This window comes from Rhipicephalus microplus, chromosome 7 (assembly GCF_043290135.1).
Source record: "Rhipicephalus microplus isolate Deutch F79 chromosome 7, USDA_Rmic, whole genome shotgun sequence".
NCBI classification, from domain to species: Eukaryota; Metazoa; Arthropoda; class Arachnida; order Ixodida; family Ixodidae; genus Rhipicephalus; species Rhipicephalus microplus.
In genome coordinates, this window is record NC_134706.1 from 8,522,838 (window position 1) to 8,543,786 (window position 20,949).

A 20,949-nucleotide genomic window follows, 5' to 3' on the forward strand; every position below is an offset into this window, starting at 1 on the left:
GTCAGTCGACAGGCTTGCATGGCGACTGCAGAATATTTTATGGACAGGTTTGCGAAGCTTTTTGCTGCGATAGGAGTGAAAGGCTAGTCTAATAATTGAAGCATCGCATATCTATTATGGTGATGGCACATGCATCAGCCAACCTTTAACTTGTACAGTTGAACCCCTTTATAAGAGACACTATCATGCCTATAGTCAAATATGGGTTAATAAGCAAATGCATTTAAGGTACCCAGCTTATAAGAGACATATGGAGGACAAGAATTGCTGCCCAGAGCATGCCTCTGTGTTTGTGGTGTCTTCGTTTTCATGCCCGGTTTTTAGAATGAGGTTCTTACGGTACTTTTGGCTGAGCATTTACAATTCGCTCCATTACGCGAGACCTACTAGCAACTTGCTCCGAAATGCGTGCACCAGAGCTCTTAAATCATACCACTTCCAAAGGTCTGTTTTTGAACGAAGACTTCCTCAAGAACTAATTTGTGGATAGTCAACGCTTCACGTAAAAGTTGTGCAGAATGCATTGCTTTGTAGCAGTCTTCATTATCTTTCTGAAAATTGCCGTGGGTAGTATTCATTGAAGTACAATTATAAAAGCACAATAGGCTCATTGGTCATATCATTTATGAAATGTAAAGTATGAAGACCCTCTGTTCACATTGTCAAGTGTGTGGTTTCCTACAACTCGAAAGTACCATAGAAGATGCTTTTTTTTTGCCTGCTGGTGGCATGACAATCTGCACTCCACACACACTAAAGTTTTTAAAAAATGTAAAGCAGCACCAACTTCGTCTCTGCCTTCTCCTTTACTAGCAACTGTAGCAGTGGCTATAGCCTGTCCTGCTGGAAATTACGGATTTTATCTGTTGTAAAAATGGCTTTCTGTTGTATCTGTGTTGTGTACCCGTACTGGCGCAGCAGGTCGCCGTACTGAAGCATATAAAACCACTGTATGAACATACTCGAGCGCAGTCAACCTTGCACCATGCACCGATCAAGTAAAAACCCAGATGCAGATGACGGAAATGGCGCTCGCACAATCTTATAAAAAGTTGTGGGTGCTCTTAAAAAAAAATATAGAAATTTATCAGTGCTGCCGAGTTTTAGTGGCACTGCCATCAGTAGTGAGCGCGCATGAACGGTGTATGCATGGTACATTTTCATTCTGTTGGACACCATTAAAATAATTTAATCAGTTTTATTGTAAGTTGCCAAGTTTATGTTTGCGCTGTAACAATGTGTAGAATTAGCTCTCTTCAGAACTTTTTCTGCCACTAAACTCGTACGGTTACGAACCATTAATGTCTCGTATTGCTTTGCATTATCTATAGAATGCAAATAAGTAACAAGATGATGTGTATAAGTAACGAACAACAAAAATTTTAATGTGAGAGGTCTTAAAATCTTCAGCCCATATTAGTTGCTTACTTTAGGTTCATAATCAAATTGTGGCGGTAGAAAACACCATTCCAGAGCTTGAATCTTAAGAGTTAATGACGAAGCCGCAAGTTAGGCGAATGGGAAGCTCCAGAGAGGTGGTCCATGGTACGCCTATAGTACGGATAAGACCACTGGTGGGAGAGAATTGTGGGCTTGTCGTGTGAGGAAAGCTAAGTGATATCACGTTTTCAAGGAAACAATTGCATTCTTCACGGGCATCAAAACTTTAAGAACATGTCCAATTTCAAGAAGTTGCCCGCAAGTGAATCTTGAGAAAAACAATATTTAAGCATAGAAATTAAAGCTAATCTATATGGCAAAGATATGCATTTTAGAATGATTTCTTTCATCATGAGAGCTTGGGAAGCATGGTTATATTGAGCATGTGGCAAGCAGTGAGGTGACAATTTCCGTGGGACTCTAGACAATGAGCTCTTTAGAGTTGTTAACAGTCACCGTGTGCTCTTTAAAAGTGATCTTAGCTTACTTCTAGTTTAATTAAAACCCAGATTTTTTCGTCATGAAAGTATAGCAGCTAAACTTTTGAAAGCAAATAAAAACAACAAATGTGTAATTTTGGATTTCGTCTTTCGAGTAGTATCATAAATCAACAAATGACTATCATTATATTTCATGTATTTCTGCAGCCAAGGATTCTCAAAAAGCACTTGTAGCAGCTTTCTTGTCCTAGCATTGTCAATAATTTTCAGTTACAATCGCTATGCATGAGGATAATTCTTTCATTTCAGTGAATAATTGCAGGTGTAGTAATGAAAGGCTCATAAATAACGCAGCACCTCTTCGAGGAAAAGGTGACTTGAAGGAACATTTCGCTGCGTTTGTGCTGCTTGCCAAATTATCTTTTGGCATTGAGTTGATGTAACCTATTTAGTCAATATCATGTTATATGTGAACAATACTGTTTCTTTAAAGGGCCACTCACCAGGCCCCATACCAAATTTTTGTTAGACTGTGAAAGTTGTTAGGTGTCCGGTGAGGAGCATTTTGCCACAAAAACTCTTTGAATCAGTTCATTACGAGCTGAGAAAACTGTTTTCTTTTCTTTTTTTTTTTTTTTTTTGAAGCAGCGCAAAACGAGATTGAGAGGAGGCGTGCTCGAAACCCTTGCCGCTCCTCCGCGTAGCCTTCGCAAGCCAAATCTTTTTCCTACCCTCTACGGCATGTGACCAAGAGGTCAGGTGCGCATGATGTGCCCGAACAAGTCCAACCCCCGTGCACGCGAGTGGCATTTTTTGTTGTTGTCGTTCACCAGCGTTTTTTTTTTTGAGGTCTACTGCCTGTTTCTGCAGGATCATTTGGAAACGCTGCCTTAGATGCGGTAGAATAGAGGAGCACAACGAGTGTACGAACGCGTAGGAGCGTTCCACGGTTGTCGTGTGCTCGATGCGCTGAACGCGAGGACACAAATGCATGTGAAGCCCTGGCACATTAGCCCCGCATCTCGTTCAATTCACGGCGAAAAAAAAGAGAGAACGCTCACATTGCCTTATTGCATCTCATTATTTATATAGAGATTTATTAATCTCTTCAAGCAACAAATACATAAACTACGCATGTTGTGTTAAATAATTTTGGCCATGTCACGTGCCACTGTTGGCAACGTCAGAGCATAGTCGTCTACGTAGAGGACCAACGTCACTGCATCGCTGTGTACGTAGGGCTATTCATATGCGCACGTGGTGCCCTCATTCTCTGGACGCGTGCCCGCAGAAGGAAGGGGGAGAAGCGTTCATCTTGAAATTTTACCTATTGCTGCGGCGCGTAGCGTTGCAAATTTCGGCAGACGTGATCATGAACGCCTCATCTACGCATTGCGCTTGCCAGCTCGAAATTGTCAAACCTGGTGAGTGGCTCTTTAAGATATTCTTTGGAGGACAACGGAACATGCAAATAGATTAAGCTATGTGAGGATGACCAAGTTCCTTTGCATGCTTTATCTTGAAAAGTCTGTGAAGACACTCTGCCCTGAAAATTCACTGGTACGTAAATGCATTTCAGAAATTTGGCTGTTTTCCTCGAAAAGCAACGCGTTGGTTTGACGCTTTCGCAGAGTGCACAGTCCTGGTGCCTTTATTTTACATGATCATTTGTACCATTTGCTTTGATGCTAACAGAGTTTTTCTTTTATTGTTTCAAGTTCGACCAAACAATGGAATTGTACTGGTGGCATGTCAGAATGTGAGAATGAAAGGGAGTGAGCCATGCAAGTAGCATAATTGGAATGGGTGAGAGAGCTGTGTCCCCTTATTGCACACTTTGCAAAAATCATAAAAACGCTAAGTTATGGTGTTCTGCTCCAGGCAATCCACAGTAACACAGCGCCAATAAATTGCTCTACAACATTGAAAAGTTATAGGCTCTTGGAAACAGTTTGGTGGTGTTGTGCTCAAGTGTGTTGACGGTGCTAAAAGTGACATGCTTAATCTTGCATCCGATTACAAAATCTGGTCGCACATATGCAATACTTCCAAAATGATGCTGAAATGATTCTTAGGTTGTGACTACGCTGCGGCCTTTTCCAAAATATAAGGTCGAAATTCATTTAGGCAACGAAATGTAGCCTTGCATCACTTGTAAAATGCTTCATTGGTGATTAAAGCAATTGTGCAAATTACAAGCTCTCTTCCACATCACAGCAAAACATTGTAAGATGCTAATGACTTTTTTCAAGTTCTGGACAGCGTAGTCTTAAAGCTTACAAGGCAGCATAGAATCCCAGTCATCCTAGTAATGGAAAGTGTTTGCACAATGTAACGCCGCCTTGTATTGATGCGAGAAAGCCGATCAAAGCCAATAAGACTGCTCCATTTTTAACTTTTCATGTCCAAATATGCAAACACATCGAGCTTACATTAGGCACCTTGGCTACGTCTTCCCATGAGCAGGTGATTTTTTAGCAAGTCTTTAAACCTTCCGCTCAGCCACACTGTTGTTCGAATAGCGAAGTGGCCTGCATCATTTCGTATTTTCTCTCCAGCTTTGTCAAAATTGAAGGCTTAAGATTGCCACTGTCTATTTTGCTGTCTACAATAAGTATGCTGACGACTGTGCCAGCAGCTGCACTGAGACTTTGAAAAAAAAAAAAAAAAAACAAGCATATCTAATGCTGATAGGAAAAACAAAGTTTTGAAACCTATGCCAGGTAGTTAAACCATCAAATATAGCCCATGTTTTACGGGAGTAATAATGTGAATGTTTTGGAAGCTTGAGTGGCATGCCCTGTTCAACGATTCCTCGTCATCACAACCGTAAAATCATTTCAATTTGATTCTGGTATGATATTTTAACCACGTCTGCACAGTGCAATGGCATGCTTGCTTGAGGTAGATAGGAAGGCTTCCTGTGCTTATGAGGAACAAAGTTTGTTAAGGAGTGCAATTTCAACACCATAGTCAGTCTCTGGAGTTTCCAGGATCATGGGGAGGTGATCGAGTCGAGGGTCATTCATGATTCGTCGGAATCCATCCAAGCCAATCTTGCCACGGCCTATGTTTTCATGACGGTCCAAGTGGCTGCCCACTAATCCTGAAACCAACAAAGCAATCTACATTCAGGGAATGCATTGCATTTGTATTTCTTAGGAACAGCTCATCGAAATTGATGTTCAGCTAGCTTTGCATGCATTAATCACAATGAAATATTGAAGAGATATTTATTCATTTATTTATTTATATGCATGGTACTAGTTTGTTACAACAAGAAGTGTGGTATGGAAAAGTGAATTTGAGAATTAAATATTGTTTTGAGTAACTTTTAAATAGTAAGGCAACCATTTTTAAAACAAGTCTAGGATTCCATAAGATTTTGTCTGCAACAAATGTTTGCACTTTAACAATGGAACCTTTTGATTACTTTTAACTGACAAAAATTAATGAAATTACAAAAACTGGTGTAGGCTGGTATGCACCAGTGACTAAAGCATTCACAATATTTTGTAGCCATACATTGAAACACAGCAGTGACTGCAGTATTCACGGTGGCATTTTGGCACCAAACACTCGTGCAATTTTCTTGCGTGCTCAATTCTATTTCTCTATCTTTTCATCCTTGAATCCTCTTCCCCCCAGCGAAGGATAGCAAACTGGAAGGTGTTTTCCTGATATGTGCTGTTTATTTGAAAAATATTCGGTGTTTCAAATAAACATTATTTCATTTGAATACCAAGTCAATAGAACACTATATGATTTCTTGACCAAATTTTCGAATATTTGCACAGCCCTAGTTACAGCCTAAGAATCCAAATACAACCTAAGTACAATCTCTGCCCCCAGAGGTGTGGCATGCCCGCCATTCATTTCGTGTAGGAGCTTTGTCTTAGGTGACACTCGGAAAAAAACAATAACATCAAAATAGGAAAAAGTGACTGGTAGAAGCAGAGACAGTGACATAGAGGTGGCTGCCTCTGCTTCTGCCTTTTCGTTTTTCCTATTTCAATGTTTCAGTGGCTGTTAGACCGCAGACATGGGGAAAGCTTTGTGCCTCCACGCCCCCCATCGTGTACACACCTAGGCTGAACGTGTAGTGTACTGTACAAGCATGAAAGTAAAAAAAAAGAGAATTGTTCTGATTCTTTTTTCCGTCTTGTTATTTTTTGATGCTCTGTTCCACCTTGAAGCTATGCTGCAATCACAGTAGCCTCAAGCTGTACATGCGCGAAGCAGGTTTAGATGTCTTTTTTGTTGCTGTTGGATAGGTGTTGCGCAAGCACTTCTGATCGCGATAACGGCTTATTCGGACGAGATATCTGGACTGCGCTTGACAGTGGGCCCTTCTACACAGTCTAAACTAATTCGAATAGAGTCTGACACATACATTAGTGAAAGTGCAATCGAGAGCGTTGTGCCCTATTGGGGCTGATTGCGATTACAAGTGAAAATGTAGCAGTATGTGATCTAGATCCAGCATAATCCCCATTGGCCTTGATCGTGCTCAAAAGTGCCCATCTGACACCAGTAAAAGGAAATGCAGGTAACATGTAATCTCAGATATTATATCAGCATGAAAATCTTTCGCAAGAGACATAGTGAAGACAACTGTGCGTGTTGCTTGATTGATATGTGGGGTAACAACCCAAAACCACCATATGATTATGAGATACGCCGTAGTGCAGGGCTCCGGAAATTTCGACCAGCTGGGGTTCTTTAAGGTGCACCCAAATCTGAGCACACGGGGCTACAGCATTTTCTCCTCCATCAAAAATGCAGCCACCACAGCATGCGTGTTGCCTTTGTCATCTCTTGTCTAAAAGTTTTTCGCACCTAGGATCAATACCTTTTTATCTAGCCCTTCAAGATTATTTCGCTTGAGTAAACTTCTGTCCTGGCGCCGTTGACTTTGCTAACTCCTGCAAGGCAGAGTAGCCTACAGACTACTCCATGTTGTGATAGCGTCACTATTACACAAAGGTTATACTATAATCACAAACATGGACTCGTGGCATAGCAGGCACATAAAAACAGAACTCACCTTTTGAGTCGTTCAAGTGAAGTGCTTTCAGGTATGACAACCCAATGATGGATTCAAAGTCATTCATCATCTTCTCAAAGCCTTCTTGTGTTGCCAAGTCATAGCCTAGAATTTGAGATCAAGATAATCAGACCGTTTCGAAATGCAATGTAGCTCCACAGTCACACTAACCTGCTGCAAAGGCATGGCATGTGTCCAGACAGACGCCGATTCTCGATTTGTCTTTCACTCTGTCTATGATCCCACGCAGCTCCTGGAAGTCGCCGCCGATTGTGTTGCCCTGTTTGCACATGTTTTCAATGACTGAAACAAAGATTGCACACCGCATATCATAAGTGCATGGGGAATGTTCAGTATGAAGCGAGCCTTGCTAAAACAAAAACAAGCAATGTCAAATCGGATTCATAATTGTTAGTGACGTCATGACACAGTTGCCCAGCAATTAGTGGTGGTTTTCAGTAAAACATAGAGATAGGGAGTTTATATAGGCTATATACGAAAAACAGACAGTAGAAAAATACGATTTGAGCGTGAAAGAAGCCCTAGGATGTGCTGGCTATAAACCCTGCCCACTGCCGTTGACTGTAATATTGCCATCGTGTATGAGACATCATGTCTTGTATGGAGCCAGACATTTTCTTCACTCAAAAGTTTCAGCCACTTCAAAAAGTTCCATTTCAATACCAAGCTGAACAAGGCTGCAATAGCTCGAATGCACGCGTGCCTGACCACAGAACAACATCGTTCGCCACGCAGACGCTTACAGAGCAGGCAACCTGGCACGTCCCGGCTCGTGAGTGTGCCAGCGGTGCGAAACTATTAAGCTGCGCACATGTTCATGAAAATACTGAGTTTTAAATTAAGTGCTCGTTTAAATTGGCTAAAATTTAAACACTTTGTTGGTGAATGCACAAAGATTAACCTCGCATAACACAAGCTATGATAAAATGTTTGGCCCTTAAACCACCCCGAGTTGAAAGGTGAGGCAGTAGTTTCTTTGTTGCCTCCACTACCATCATTACAAGCGCTATTTCCTCCTAGCCACTTACTCTTCATAAAACACTTAGAATGCCGGACCTAAGTGTCAAGCCAGTTAAGATTTTGTGCATTTTAACTACTCAATAGTTGCTTACATCATTTTGCATAACTACACACTACTATCTCTGCTTGTGCAGCAGAGAAATGCAAGAAATGAAGGGAAATCAGTTTATCGCGCATGATAATCATGCAATAAAAAGCAGAATGTGCATGCGACTGCATGGTAAAGCATGGTTTTGGGACGTTCAACCCCACAAATCAATCAATCAATGCACGGTAAAGCAGAGTACGAAACAATTCACAACTGGTATCTTTCATGTATTGACAAACTGAGAGCCGATTTCATCCTGATGTCATGTGAACAAACTGCTGATGTAACAAGAAAAACGCCAGCGGAGAATAAAGCACATTTTTTTTTCAGAGGCTGTTTAGGGGCCCTTTAAGAGTTTAACAGAGAGAGAGATGAAGAAGAGCCAACCAGAACAAATATACGTTTATTACTCCACAATGGCGGTAGGGGGCTGACAAGAAAGATAAGAAGAAAAAAGAGACAGACTAATAGAGAGAATACATATGGCACCAGCATGCTAGATTACTTGATGCGATGGCTGATGCAGGCTCACAACTTGCTGAGACCGAACCGTGGTGAACTATACTCGTGTAAGGTAATTTGTGTGAGTGAGCATGCTCCTAATGAGCCATATCCAAGGTAGCAGAATACAATCGAAAGAATAAGCACTCATTAAGCTTAAGATGCACCTGAATAAAACTGAAAAGATAATCTTTCTCTTCCTGTATAGAAAGAAGCGATAGAATGATTGAACCGACACACCCAGATCAAATGGCACAGTTGAGGCATACTCAAAAATCACAAGACTGGACGAAGCACTGTTGTCCTACCTTCGGCACAACACAATTTCAAGTTCCACAGATGTATGTTGGCAAATGTGCACGCACTGTATTAGCCATAACTACAGTAATGTGCAGGAGGAGGGTGGACATTTTGCCCCTATATACATCTTAATTAGGTGGGCAGATGACATAAGTAAGCTTGCGGTTATAAAGTGGCAGCAGCAAGTACAGGACCGAGTTGATTGGTGGAACACTGAAGAGGCCTTTGTTCTGCAGTGGGCGTAGTCAGGCTGATGATGATGACGACACTTGAATTATTGTTTGCCTTGTCCTCGGTATGTGAGGACAGCTCTGGAAGAGCGGTTGGTATGAACCCAATCCAACATTTGCACTTTTAAGGGGCAGACATTCTATAACTACTTGATAATCTTAATTTTTCCCCAAGTGTGGAAGGCTTTGTGGCAGCTTCCTGCTTCGACCCAAAAACTGCCATATCTGTGTGCAGGAACTAAGATTATCTACAGAGCTGTGCGAGCTTCTGTCAATTGGGCGTCATAGTTTCATATTTAACTACTGTCTTCCAGTTTTAATCAAAGCAGTGGAGTAATAATGTGCTACTTGCACTCAGCAACCACAAGAATGTTTCATGAATGTTTCACATATGAAATTTCCACTGTAAAAGCTTTTCGGAGCACCAAGTCTACAGAAGCAAGAAAGCTTTGTCGCAGACTACTCACAACCATGGACCGAACACTTCTCATTTTTTCCAATGAATGCAAACAGTTTTAACCTTCCGTCTGGGCTGTGTGGTGAATCTACAAAATTTAGTGGCATCTGGTGACTTGCATACCCTGAAAACTTTTGCACTTGGCTGCATGTACATTACGAAATGCTGTGTCATTGAGCCTCTAACGTTTAAACAGCTTTAAATAATACTTGATACAAAGGTGGCTTCTAGAAAAGGCTGCTATTGTGAAACGAAGCAATATTTTTTTTCCTCCAATAGGCCGGAAAATGCAGTTGCACTTCTAAGAATCTAATCCAACGTCAATATGGAAATTTGTTTGTCATGGGAACCACAACAGAAGCACTTGCTTCTGTTGTGGCGCCGACAAATGTCAATGTAACAAAAAACTCGTAGAACAAATGTGTAACAAAATCATATTCTTGTCTGATTAGACTGCCGTACTGAGCTTTTACTGGAGTAAGCTAGAAATAAATCATTGGTACATAACTAGTGGCGAGCTCTGATTGAGGCATTGATGTAAGCACTACTGGACAGCATAGTTTGGGTATCGACTCCTCAAAATCAATAGTAGGAAAATCAAAACGACATTTCTCCTTCTGCGCAACATTTGTGATGCCTCACCTGATATGACATATGTGGTCTCCTTATGTGCTTGGTTGATGCTCTCCGCAATTAGATCCATGCATGCGTCGCGGCTTATCACACCGCACGTCGAACCTGCAGAAACGAATCATTCTTTTTCGATCAAAGTTGCTAACGTAACATCACCATTTTTACTATCAAAACTATATAACAGTTCCTGGTTAGCGCCGTGCCCAGATCCAAGAGGTGGCACGTAAAATACTCTGACCCGCTCCAGGAAATACATGTTCAGTGCCATACAGTGCACATGATGTGACAGCCTGTGCAGAATATTAACTTGAATGTGAGTACCTATATATTTATTTATACTTCAGATTAATTTAGACCTCAGCGAATGGTACATTTTGGCAAAGCAAGCAATATACAATAAAAAGGCACTCAGAACTGATTACAGAATACATTAAATCAAATGCTCCTTCAAGTGATACCAAACACTTTTGAGCAATAGCTTCGTTAGACAGGTTATTTAAAATCTTGTAATAAACAAAGAAATAAAAAAATATTTAAATAAATTGAATTTTTGCATCTAAGGAAAATTTTTATAAAAGTTCTATAAATGTCTCACATATATAATTTTCATTATAGATGGAATTAAGATATGCCATGTGTTAGTTTTGTCATGATCATTTGCCATATAAAAGATCCTCAGTCTACAAACACAGTTTCTTTCATTAATTCTTAACAATGAAGCATCTGTGCAACTATCTTCATTATAAATCATCATCACGCAACCAGAACCTCATTCCTGTAAAAAATGAAAGAACGAAAGGAAAAGGTTGCACTCATATCTAGTTAAAGTATGCTACACTCAAACCTCGATATAACAAAGCCAAATATAACAAAATATGGGTTATAACAAAGTAAATCAATAGTAGTCTTGCAATAGGTGTAGTGTTAGGAATGCACTTTTATAACGAATTATCGGATATAACAAACTTAGTTTGCTGTAAGATGCAACTTTGTTATAATGAGGTTCGAGTGTGTAGCTAAACAGGGCAAAAGCGTATGAAATGTGACTAACAAAAGGTGGCTGCTAAATTTTCCGCTGTATGTCAGATAATGAACAAAGGGGACACTGGCTAACATCATTGCGATATGAAACACAACAAAATTTCATTGACTGCTGCCACAATACAGTCCATAACATTTCCTTTCATGAGACTATACAGGCCAAAATGCCTAGTGCTTGAACTGCCACCTCAGAAAACATCCCAACAAGTGTTTCATGGTAAGCAGTCACTTTGAAACACAATGTACCCAGTGTGGTTGCGAGGCATATTTTAGTCAGTGTAAGGCATTAGGCCACATTTAAACCAGTCTACACATAAAATAGACGAAGAATTTTGCATTAACAGAAAAGGTAACAAGCATGCGAGTGTACTGCTAGTGTTGCCACAATGTCAAAAAAGATGTTGCATGTTTTTATTGCACGTTATTATGTTTTATAATATAGCACGTTTATTTGCACGTATATTATGTTTTATAATATAGGCACTCTCGGCTGATTTTTATCGCCGGCGTCATGTCCCAGATGAGTGTATGGGCTTATATACGTAAAAAAAAGAACGAAAATAAAATAAAATGTGTAGAATGAAATTTCCAAGCAACGTATTGAGGATTCAAACCAGCGACCTCTCGTTCCGCAGCCCGCTGCGCTAGCCAACACAGCCGCGCGTCATGCTTGTGCCTGTGATATAACGGCTAGCTATTTATATACACCATTTAGCGCTCACGGTTATGAAAATCTCAAAACAGCTTGAGCGTACTTTCTATCGCCAACGCCTTTACATATTCTTTCAAATTTAAAACTACCCTTGCCACACGCAAGAACATCCACTCACGATGTAGAAAATAAAAGAACGCACGGCAGACAAGGCGTCAAGACGCCACCACATGGCGGGAGACGCAGAAGGGTCATTTCAGGTGCTGCAGTTTAAAATAATAAAATAAAAAGAAAAACCAAACAGTGTCGGCCTCTGCATTGCAGACATTTTCAGTGCATTCCTCAAACGCGTAACAACGACAGTCGTTAGTTCACACTGGTCCAGTGTATACCTATGCATTTTCGAGTGTCCTCCTTTGTGCTGTAGCCGTGGGCTGAAAGTACCGAGCCGCTTGTTGCTCTTCGTGTGGTGTTCTGATTTCTTGCTGTCACAGTCATTGCTTGGCCTAGTGGCAAAACTGTGACTTTTTTCTGTATGACTAACAAAGATTTCTTTTTTCATACACAATTTCCACACTTGCTTCCTTTCTCCATTTGTGAACCTTTTACATTACTTTGCACACAATTAAATTTTATTGACAGCTAGTGTTTCATTATTTGCCTTCCATTTCACTTGTCTATGCGATATTACTTCTGTATAACTATCTGTAGAAAGCTTATACTTATGAGGCTACCGTCAACAAACCTGGATGGAAGTTGTAGTAAACGAGACCAAGCATCTCGCAACGCTTGAGTTCGTCGACCAAAGTGGCCCGGCTCTTTTCCAGAACGACAGGGTCGGGGGAGCCACAGTTCAGCAGATACGATCCGTGAGGCAGAATCTGTTGAAATTTGAAGCAGAGACTAGATGTTTTCATGACAAGCATAACAATAATTGTTGGTGTTTAGCATCCTAGAACCAAGGTATCATAATTAGGGATGCCATAGTGGAGGGCTTTAGACATTTTGATCCTGTTGGGCAGAGACAAAACCTGAGACCTTCAAATCACGCGTCTGATGCTCTACTAACTGAGATACCACAGCGCCCATCCCCCCGTCCTCTTCGTATGGTGGGTATATGTGTGCATTTAAATGTGGCAGAGTCAGTCAGTGCCACCTGTTGCCATTATGGCTAGAGTGGGACACCGTTTGGCTTCCCAGCGTCACGGCAAGAGAGAAAGTGGCAAAAGAGACGAAACTCTGCGACATTCATCTCTGTTGCCAGATGGTGTGCGTGCCGCCGGACGCACTATGTTTTGGCCTCTGAGATTGAGTTCAACCTGTTGGTCTGACATCTAGGAGGTTTAGACTGGTAAAAGCTGAAATCCTCGAGTGCGCTCATGAGAGCTCTGCGATCGCCAGCGTGCCTCATGAGTTAAGGAGGCCAGGCAGAGGTGAGAAGAAATATATGATATAATTGACCGTAATGGTTTTGGTACACGTGTCACTAAATTTGTGGTGCGAATGGTTTGACGATGTTCTAGGCTTAACGCTGACAAATCTTCAAATAACCATTTCAGGGTCCCTTTAAGAGTAGCACCTTTGTGTGTGCATATGTGTGCCTTTTCGCATCCACGTTCTTTGTGTGCTTTTAGTTCTCTTCATAAAGATTCATGCCTTCCCTCTCTCCCTCCGCAAGATGCGGCCGTGACTGTCCATAGACGAACCACATTTCACTCACCACATTGTAGAATAGGAATGCCAACTTGCCTGGTGTGGTGCGAAGTTGTGCTCACGGCATGCGTCACGAAACCGGTTAGCCGCCTCCTGGATGAGTGGCTTGGCAGCCCACTGACGCTGTGAACGCAGGAAAAGGCCGAACGACCTGGCTCCCATCGACACTGCTCTGCTTACCGCAAGCTCTAGTCCACCTGGAACAGCGATTTTACTCATGAAAACAAAGTACGAAAAATAGTTTTTCCATGAAAAAATTTTTTGTAGTTATGTAAGCAGTTAGTACGTAGTTTGCACCATAATTGCACTGGATACAAGCACGTTACCACTGGAATAAGGTGCTTGGATCCAGTGCGTCGATCCAGCAACTTATTTTGGGAAGGGCAGTCACTTGAAGTAACACTGAAGGGGGGGTCCTGACTTTATTGTTTTTAGTAGCACGAAAACCCCTCCATAGCATAAATACTGTTAATGTGTGCTTACAGTTGTCCCACTCAATTACTCTAATTAATGGTAGGAGGTGGACGAAAAGCACTGAAGAGAGGGGGGGGTGCTGGCACATTCCTCGGAGAAGAGCGGTGACCCATACCCCCCCCCCCCCCCTCTGCATCCGGCACTGAGCTACAGCCATGGGAAACTGCAGGGGGGTGCAAAATGGGCACTTGCCCTCACCTGAGCTATTCACACGTTACCCCTCTTGCCACAGCTGCAATGCAATACAAATGAGCATCCCTCAAGACAATATTTGCTAACCCCAGAGCTGCCAGTTCCGCAACAATAAGTGGATTTGTACTTCTTTTTCTAACCGTCTCGTTTGTAAAATTTTTCAGTTGCTTGTCACTTTTTTCGGGCTTATTTTTATTTTTAGAGTTGACACAGTTATTCAAATTATCATGCATTAAAAATAATATGTTAGTCATTCACCGATAGCATGTTTGTGTATGACTAATTAGCTGAGCATAAAAGTCCAACAAATGTAGGGGGAATCGACAAGTAATGTTAATCTACCACTGGCAAACGTGCACTGAAATTAATGGAGACTATGCTGGAGAGGATGTCGAAAAGTATGCTTTCGTTCACAGTTGTGCTTATTTTTGCTGTACAAAATAATTAAAGTGTTTTTTTCAACTTTCCATTGTACTTGAGTGACATGTTAAACTATAATTTAGAATATTTTAAAGAATGGAAAAATTCATATCTTCACTTCTTTTTAGGCATCTTTGTAAAAGTCACAGTGCTTCTTTTGTGAAGAATGTTTGCTTGTTAGTTTGGCAGCATATAGAAACTGGCTGATGCCCGTGGCTAAGACCTCATTAAGGAAATGAGGGTCCTGAAAAGAAGTTCTTATTTATTATTTCATCTTATAGAAGATTCTTATGCACGTGCATCACTGAATCAAGATTCCAAATTTCCAAACTGATTTGAACTATATCATTAAGAAAGGAAGCAAGGACACATTTTTATTAGGTAATTTGTTTTGAGCCAGTCGGGTAACCTAAAAAACACATTACTATCAAACTCTACGGTCCTCCTAAACAGTCCACACTACAGGCTAAAGCAAATTACTGGGATGGTAAAAAATAGTTTTCATTAATTAGTTTGTACTTTACAAGTGACTACCATTGCATCAAGGTTGAGAAGAAAAATAAAAGCATTGGCCTGTAGTTCAGGTGTTGCTGAAAGGAATGATACGAAGTTAGTACAAAAAACTGAATTCATAGAAACTTTTTTAAAGCTTCCATAAGGTGAATTCACTTAAAAAAAAGATAAAACTGAGAAAAGCTACTTTCAAGTTTGAAAAACATTCATGATATAATACATAAGGGACCAACAACTGACTTTTTACGACCCAGTTTTTTCTGGTGTGACAGAAAGCTTACCCTTTGTACCGTTCGTAGCTGCCGTAGTTAATCCCAAAAGGATGTAGTTATTTTATAAGCAGTATTTTTAGATCTGAAAGGCCCTTAACATAGATGAGCCCTTTCATTCAAGAATGCTGAGAATCAACAGCGATGCCGGTAGCTTTTCTGGGGACTTGTGCATGATGCCATTGTTCTGCTTTCGCAGGACTTCCTGTAACTATGCTTAACCACATTTATTCTGAGCTCCACAACTACTTTTGAAAGTAACAAGTTGTTACAATGAGACGATGTGGCTTTGTACAGCTTCCCCGTATTTGTACCGCGTTGCCTGTGCCTGTGCCCAAGGTTGATGTGCCTGTGTCGTTGATGGCTTGTCCCGTCGTCGTCACTGTCTCGACACATGAGCCAAGCCAAGTTACCGAAAACGTCACTGCGCGTCATTTCTGAGACAAAGCATAAAAAGAAAAACCGCATCGCTGGAAAATCTTAGTGACCTGGTAACTGTGTGCACAGTTTCATGAGAACGCACGAAAGTTGCTCAAGATGAGCATGGGATGATTACTTCATGCGAAGACAGCGCCACTTTAGTGCGCACTACTAACGCAGGCATACATATTCACATTTATAATATCTTTTAGTAATATTTTTTATTGTAATGAAGGAAACAACATTTCTATACTAATAGGAAAATTGTTGACCATGTACACTAGTTTATGGTCAGATAATTAATGGCACATCAGATAATTATCTGATGTGCCTAATGGCACAACAGGTAATTGCAGTTTCTGCTACCAGGTGACTCTGCAGGCTATATTCGTGATTTTCTGTTAATAAACAAAAATATAACTCCACTTTTTTCACGAGAAAAACAGGGTTAGTTTGAGTCACTATGAGGGACAATCTTTCCATCCATGCAGTCATCTAATTTCATGTCCCTTTAAAAAATAAAGGAAAGGCTAGTTCGCCTTAATATTTTTCAGAGCTTAATTAGGACGTTAAATACTTTTCAATTATGATGTCCAGCCAATGATATTTTTAGAATTTTATGCTATTTCAATATCCTCATTCCTCATTAACGGTCGAATATCCTCATATCCTCGTTTACGGTCCATTGTCAGTCCCCTCCTGACAATGCAACATGGCCGCAGCAATGTGTGGTGTGGCTTTGCTTGACCAGTTCTTTCGCGGCGATTCACGCGCGCGTCTTGTGACTGCACTATGCATCATCTCAAAATGATTAAGTCAACTTTTCAACTCGAGCTTTGATTTCTTTAGTGTCAGATTAGAATGGACGAATGGTAGTTGAAGCCTTTAAAGGGAGAAGACCACTTGTCGCAACTTGTGCACTCACAATGCATAATAGTAAGCAGCGCACCGAAACAGTCCTGGTAATGACCAAAAGGACCTATGAACATGGATCAATATTTGTGTGATAAATTTTCAGAACCGTACATCTCACAGACTGTTTAGGGCACAGTTCAGCACCAATGCAAGGGCATGTGTTGGCTGTGCATTCTATTTTGACTAGTCTATATGATACATCTGGGCTGGCTGCTGCAATGTAAAAAGTGAGAGAAGAGCAGAATGCAGAGGACTGTGCCGACAACAAACAGGATAAATGAGCAGTGACTTCTAACCAAAGAGTAAATGAAAACTCTTCAACCCTATATGTACCATAATGCATACAGAAAAATGACAACAACCGTCAGCAATGCTACCAGTGTATACAGTGGTACAATTAGACATGTATCGCTTAAAATTGTAAGGTAAGCAAAGTGTTGGCTGATCAAAAGTCTCAATAACTTTCATGTGTATTTTGTTGGCACTCTTTTATGTAAGAGCACGAATTTTTTACGTTTCACGTATGTAAGGTTCAAAGGTAGTCTACATTACCATCATTAGCTTCTTTTATGTCTACAGCAGGACGAAGGCTTTTCCCGCTGACTAGTGATTACTTGCATTGTACAGGTTGATACTACTTCGTGCCAGCAAATTTCACAGTTCCGTCACACTCATTCACTGCTAGCAGCTGCACTTTCTTTTTGTCACTCTTATAATGTCCAGCCATATTCTACGCCATACATTATGTGGCTAGCCAACTCTACATTTTCCCCATAATGTCAACTATATTATAGACCACCCTTGTTAAATTTCTGATCCTAACTGCCACCTTCGATGCTGTGTGTAGCTTGACTTCATTAATGTTACTGTATCTGGCCACAAAGTGATGTGTGGCACAGTCAGATTAGTGGGCGCCATGAACATATGACAGAAATAAAGGACATTAGCAGTGCAAGGTTAAAAAAAAAAGCCGGGTGAATTTATGACTGCAAAAGGTTCACTCCGACTTCGCACAAAATTACGGATGTTTTGCCATCTATGGTAGGTGGAATCCTCAGTTTACCATTTGTAGCCATCACATACTGAGGATGCCACCAGCACAGGCAGCAAAAGATCTATGCCTTTTTGTTAATAATTTGTGCCAGAATAAACTTTTTTCAATTATGCAAGATTGTGGTCTGCATTCTACACTTACCACTCACGGACATGTGGGCTCCAACAAACTTGGAGTTCTTCACAGTTCCTTTTTTCAGCAGCTTAGCCTGGGATACTGTGCCATTTGTTTTCTTCTTCTTAGGCAGGTGTGCGGCACTATCAGCCACAACAGGTGAAGATGAACGCTTCACCGTGACTGGTGGACAAGGCAATGTATTTGAAAGAGTGCGCAACTTCCTTGAAACAGTAGCTTTGGTGCCAGAAGCTTTGTCCACACTCATTGCCTCCTGAGGCTCTACCTTTACAGTAACATCACTGGCAAATCCATTGCTAGATGGCTTGTTGATTTGGTCAGGTGTCTTTTGCTTCAAAGCAACATCTTTTTCCAATGGCTTCGAGCTCTTGCTAGAAGTCTGTGGCTTGCGTGTTTTTGTCACAACTGCATTCTTAGATGCCTTTTCTTTAGCTGACACAGCCTTTGCCTTAGTCTTGTCATGTGGAGGCTTGTGGTGACCGTTCTGAGAAGATGACTTCTTTGCCGACTTTTTGCTGGTTTCTTTTGGTGACACTGCAGCAACAGTAGCTGCTTTGCTGGACGTCCTTGTCTTCCGTGGTGCCATTTCTAGAATGAAACCTGTAGTGAAAAAAAAAAGAACAACACAAGACCATAAAGAGAAGCTTATTACATCACCTTGGGCTAGACTAGGGATGCCAAATGACACTTATGACTCTTTTAAAGGCTACTACATGTTGTACGACGGTGGTACAAAAGTCGTAAATATCTTTAAGATTTAGGTCCAACACGCGCCAGTTGGGCGCGCGTTGGACGTAAGTTGGTAATTCAATCGGACCATGCAGCACTTGCGTAACGCAAATGCCGCATGTTCTGCTTATAAAACTGCACATTAAGGATTGGCTTTAGCGTCTACTTAACCACCACGCACCAACGATTACACGCAGCACATTAGCAACTTGACCATACCGCCATTAGAAGCCAAGTGTGAAATCTTGAATATGAGCACGTCTCTTATCAATAACGCACAGAAAAGGCCACTCTGAGAGTGAATAACGCGGCGCCACTACCTGGAAGCGCGCTTGGTAGTCGTGTACCAGGTACCACGCGCCGCCGTGACGGAGCGAGAGAGTTTGGGAGGAAAAAAAAAAAAAAACTAGTCGCTCATCGAGGTGGCGCTCATGCACGCCGCTGGTTCGTCGGGCGGAAAACCTCGAAATGTCCTCCGCCGGCACCGAAACATCGGCTGCTCGGCGCAACGGTGACCTTGCGCCTTTTCGAACGCGCAAAATAAACAAACCGCCCCGGCCGGCGGCCCGCGAAACGAGAAGGAGAAAGGCGAAAAGCCGCGGTCGGGACAAGCCACGACGATAAGGTGGTCATACCGAAGGCAGCAGCGGCTACAGTGTATAAATCCTTTCCTCCAAGCACTCGCGGTTGGTCCAAGATGCGCATGTAGTCGAGACCTGTGGCCTTCGGCCCCGTTCCGTGCGCTTTCGCACAGCACCCAACGAGCGAGAAAACCACGGTGTGTTTCACTCGTGGAAACGAAACCGGATGGCGCCACTTCCCCGTCCACTCCTTGCGCGTGGCGCACCGTAGGTGTTCTGTGGGCGCACCGATTGCGCTGCGAGTTAGCCGTTTGCCATTTCCCTCCGCTCATTTTCCTCTTATGTGCCCTTTTTTTTCCCCTCAGACAAGGCCTGCTCTCTGATCATATAACATATAATCTTGTCACACACGCATTAAAGTGTTAAAACAAGTACCTAAACCCGGTACGGAATTACGGTTTCGTCTTACCGCTCCTCTTTTACCGCGCTTGTTGTGCTTTTGCCGCCTCCTGATTATGGTGAAACCACCCCAACACCACAATCAGTGGCCTAGCTAGGGGGTGGTAAACAGAAATCAAGAAGCTCCCACCCCGGGAAAAAATTCTGGCTACCCCGCAAATGCTTTCTTCAAAAATTACTATCACGCCTCAATGTGGCCTCCCAGTGTGGCAGCTTGGGCTAGTTGCCTCCCAACTCACGCATTGTCAATGAGGAACCTGTTGGTCGGGGGACGGAACGTCACTCGCACAGAAGCAGCGGAAAGGGAGGAGCGGTACAGTAAGCGAAGTTTGAGATTGGGCTAGTTGGTAAGGCGTCGAAACCCTTCATTGTTCCTTCTCCGTTTCTGCACTTATTGCTAAGGTATGGTAAGACCGCACCTTTTTCCATAGCTTCCTAAAATTATCCCTTTTTTTTTTCGCAAGCCTAAGAGGTACCCTGTGACACATTTCGTTGATGACAGATGGTGTGCCGAGTGGTTTCATTTTGTGCACGTTGCACTTCAACAATTTTAACGATGATTATTGTAGTGCCGTTACCGCATTCCAGTCCACAGACCCCATCTCCCTTCATTTTCTTTGTCGAGCAAATTGTAATCGACATTCCTGTAGTGGCCACTATTCATTTGATGAATAGACTGGAAAACAGTGTAGCATTTCCGCAAGGCGAAATTCACCATCTTACACTCGTCCGCCTGCTCTTCTTGTACTTCAACACCTGTGCAACCCACTCAGCCGTAAGACTCGCTAGTTTATCTTTGTTTTTTTTTTCTGTTTTTCTTTTTACTGTGACCTGATCTTGATCGCGCAAGTCGCACATATTGCTTATACGCTTTGACAATGCAGTACACAGTTTACCCACCGAACTTTGGTTATTCATGTCTTCATTCGCTCGTAGAGCCCCGCCGCGGTGGTCTAGTGGCTAAGGTACTCGGCTGCTGACCCCCAGGTCGCGGGACGATCGAATCCCTACTGCGGCGGATGCATTTCCGATGGAGGCGGAAATGTTGTAGGCCCGTACGTGTGCTCAGATTTGGGTGCACGTTAAAGAACCTCACGTGGTCGAAATTTCCTGAGCCCTCACTACGGCGTCTCTCATAATCATATGGTGGTTTTGGGACGTTAAACACCACATATCAACCAATCGCTCGTAGAACAAAGAAATTG

General features: G+C 42.0%; 1 protein-coding gene across 3 annotated transcripts; it reads right to left on the reverse strand.

Annotated features, from left to right (window-relative positions):
* Positions 1-3,495: 3,495 nt before the first annotated feature.
* On the reverse strand, positions 3,496-19,499 carry LOC119179592 (putative endonuclease 4). Of its 3 annotated transcripts, none has more exons than XM_037430709.2 (8): positions 19,340-19,499; positions 17,982-18,575; positions 13,620-13,780; positions 12,616-12,751; positions 10,187-10,282; positions 7,099-7,230; positions 6,928-7,032; positions 3,496-4,986 (listed from the first exon to the last, which is right to left on the reverse strand). In XM_037430709.2, the coding sequence occupies exons 1-8, from the start codon at positions 19,407-19,409 to the stop codon at positions 4,808-4,810; spliced, it is 1,473 nt and encodes a 490-aa protein (XP_037286606.2). In that variant the 5' UTR covers positions 19,410-19,499; the 3' UTR covers positions 3,496-4,807. The 3 variants fall into 3 exon arrangements, with proteins under 3 accessions (XP_037286606.2, XP_075724730.1, XP_075724731.1); XM_075868615.1 differs by lacking the exon at positions 19,340-19,499 and adding an exon at positions 19,025-19,166; XM_075868616.1 differs by lacking the exon at positions 19,340-19,499 and adding an exon at positions 18,924-19,022.
* Between the last annotated feature and the right edge of the window lie 1,450 nt (positions 19,500-20,949).

Coding starts and splice junctions, on each gene's coding strand:
- LOC119179592 (XM_037430709.2), bottom strand. CDS start 19,409: ATGCGCATCTTGGACCAACCGCGAGTGCTTGGAGGAAAGGATTTATAC. Junction 12,752..13,619: donor ACAACTTCGCACCACACCAG/GCAAGTTGGCAT, acceptor AAATTTCAACAG/ATTCTGCCTCACGGATCGTA. Junction 10,283..12,615: donor TTACTACAACTTCCATCCAG/GTTTGTTGACGG, acceptor TCGTTTCTGCAG/GTTCGACGTGCGGTGTGATA.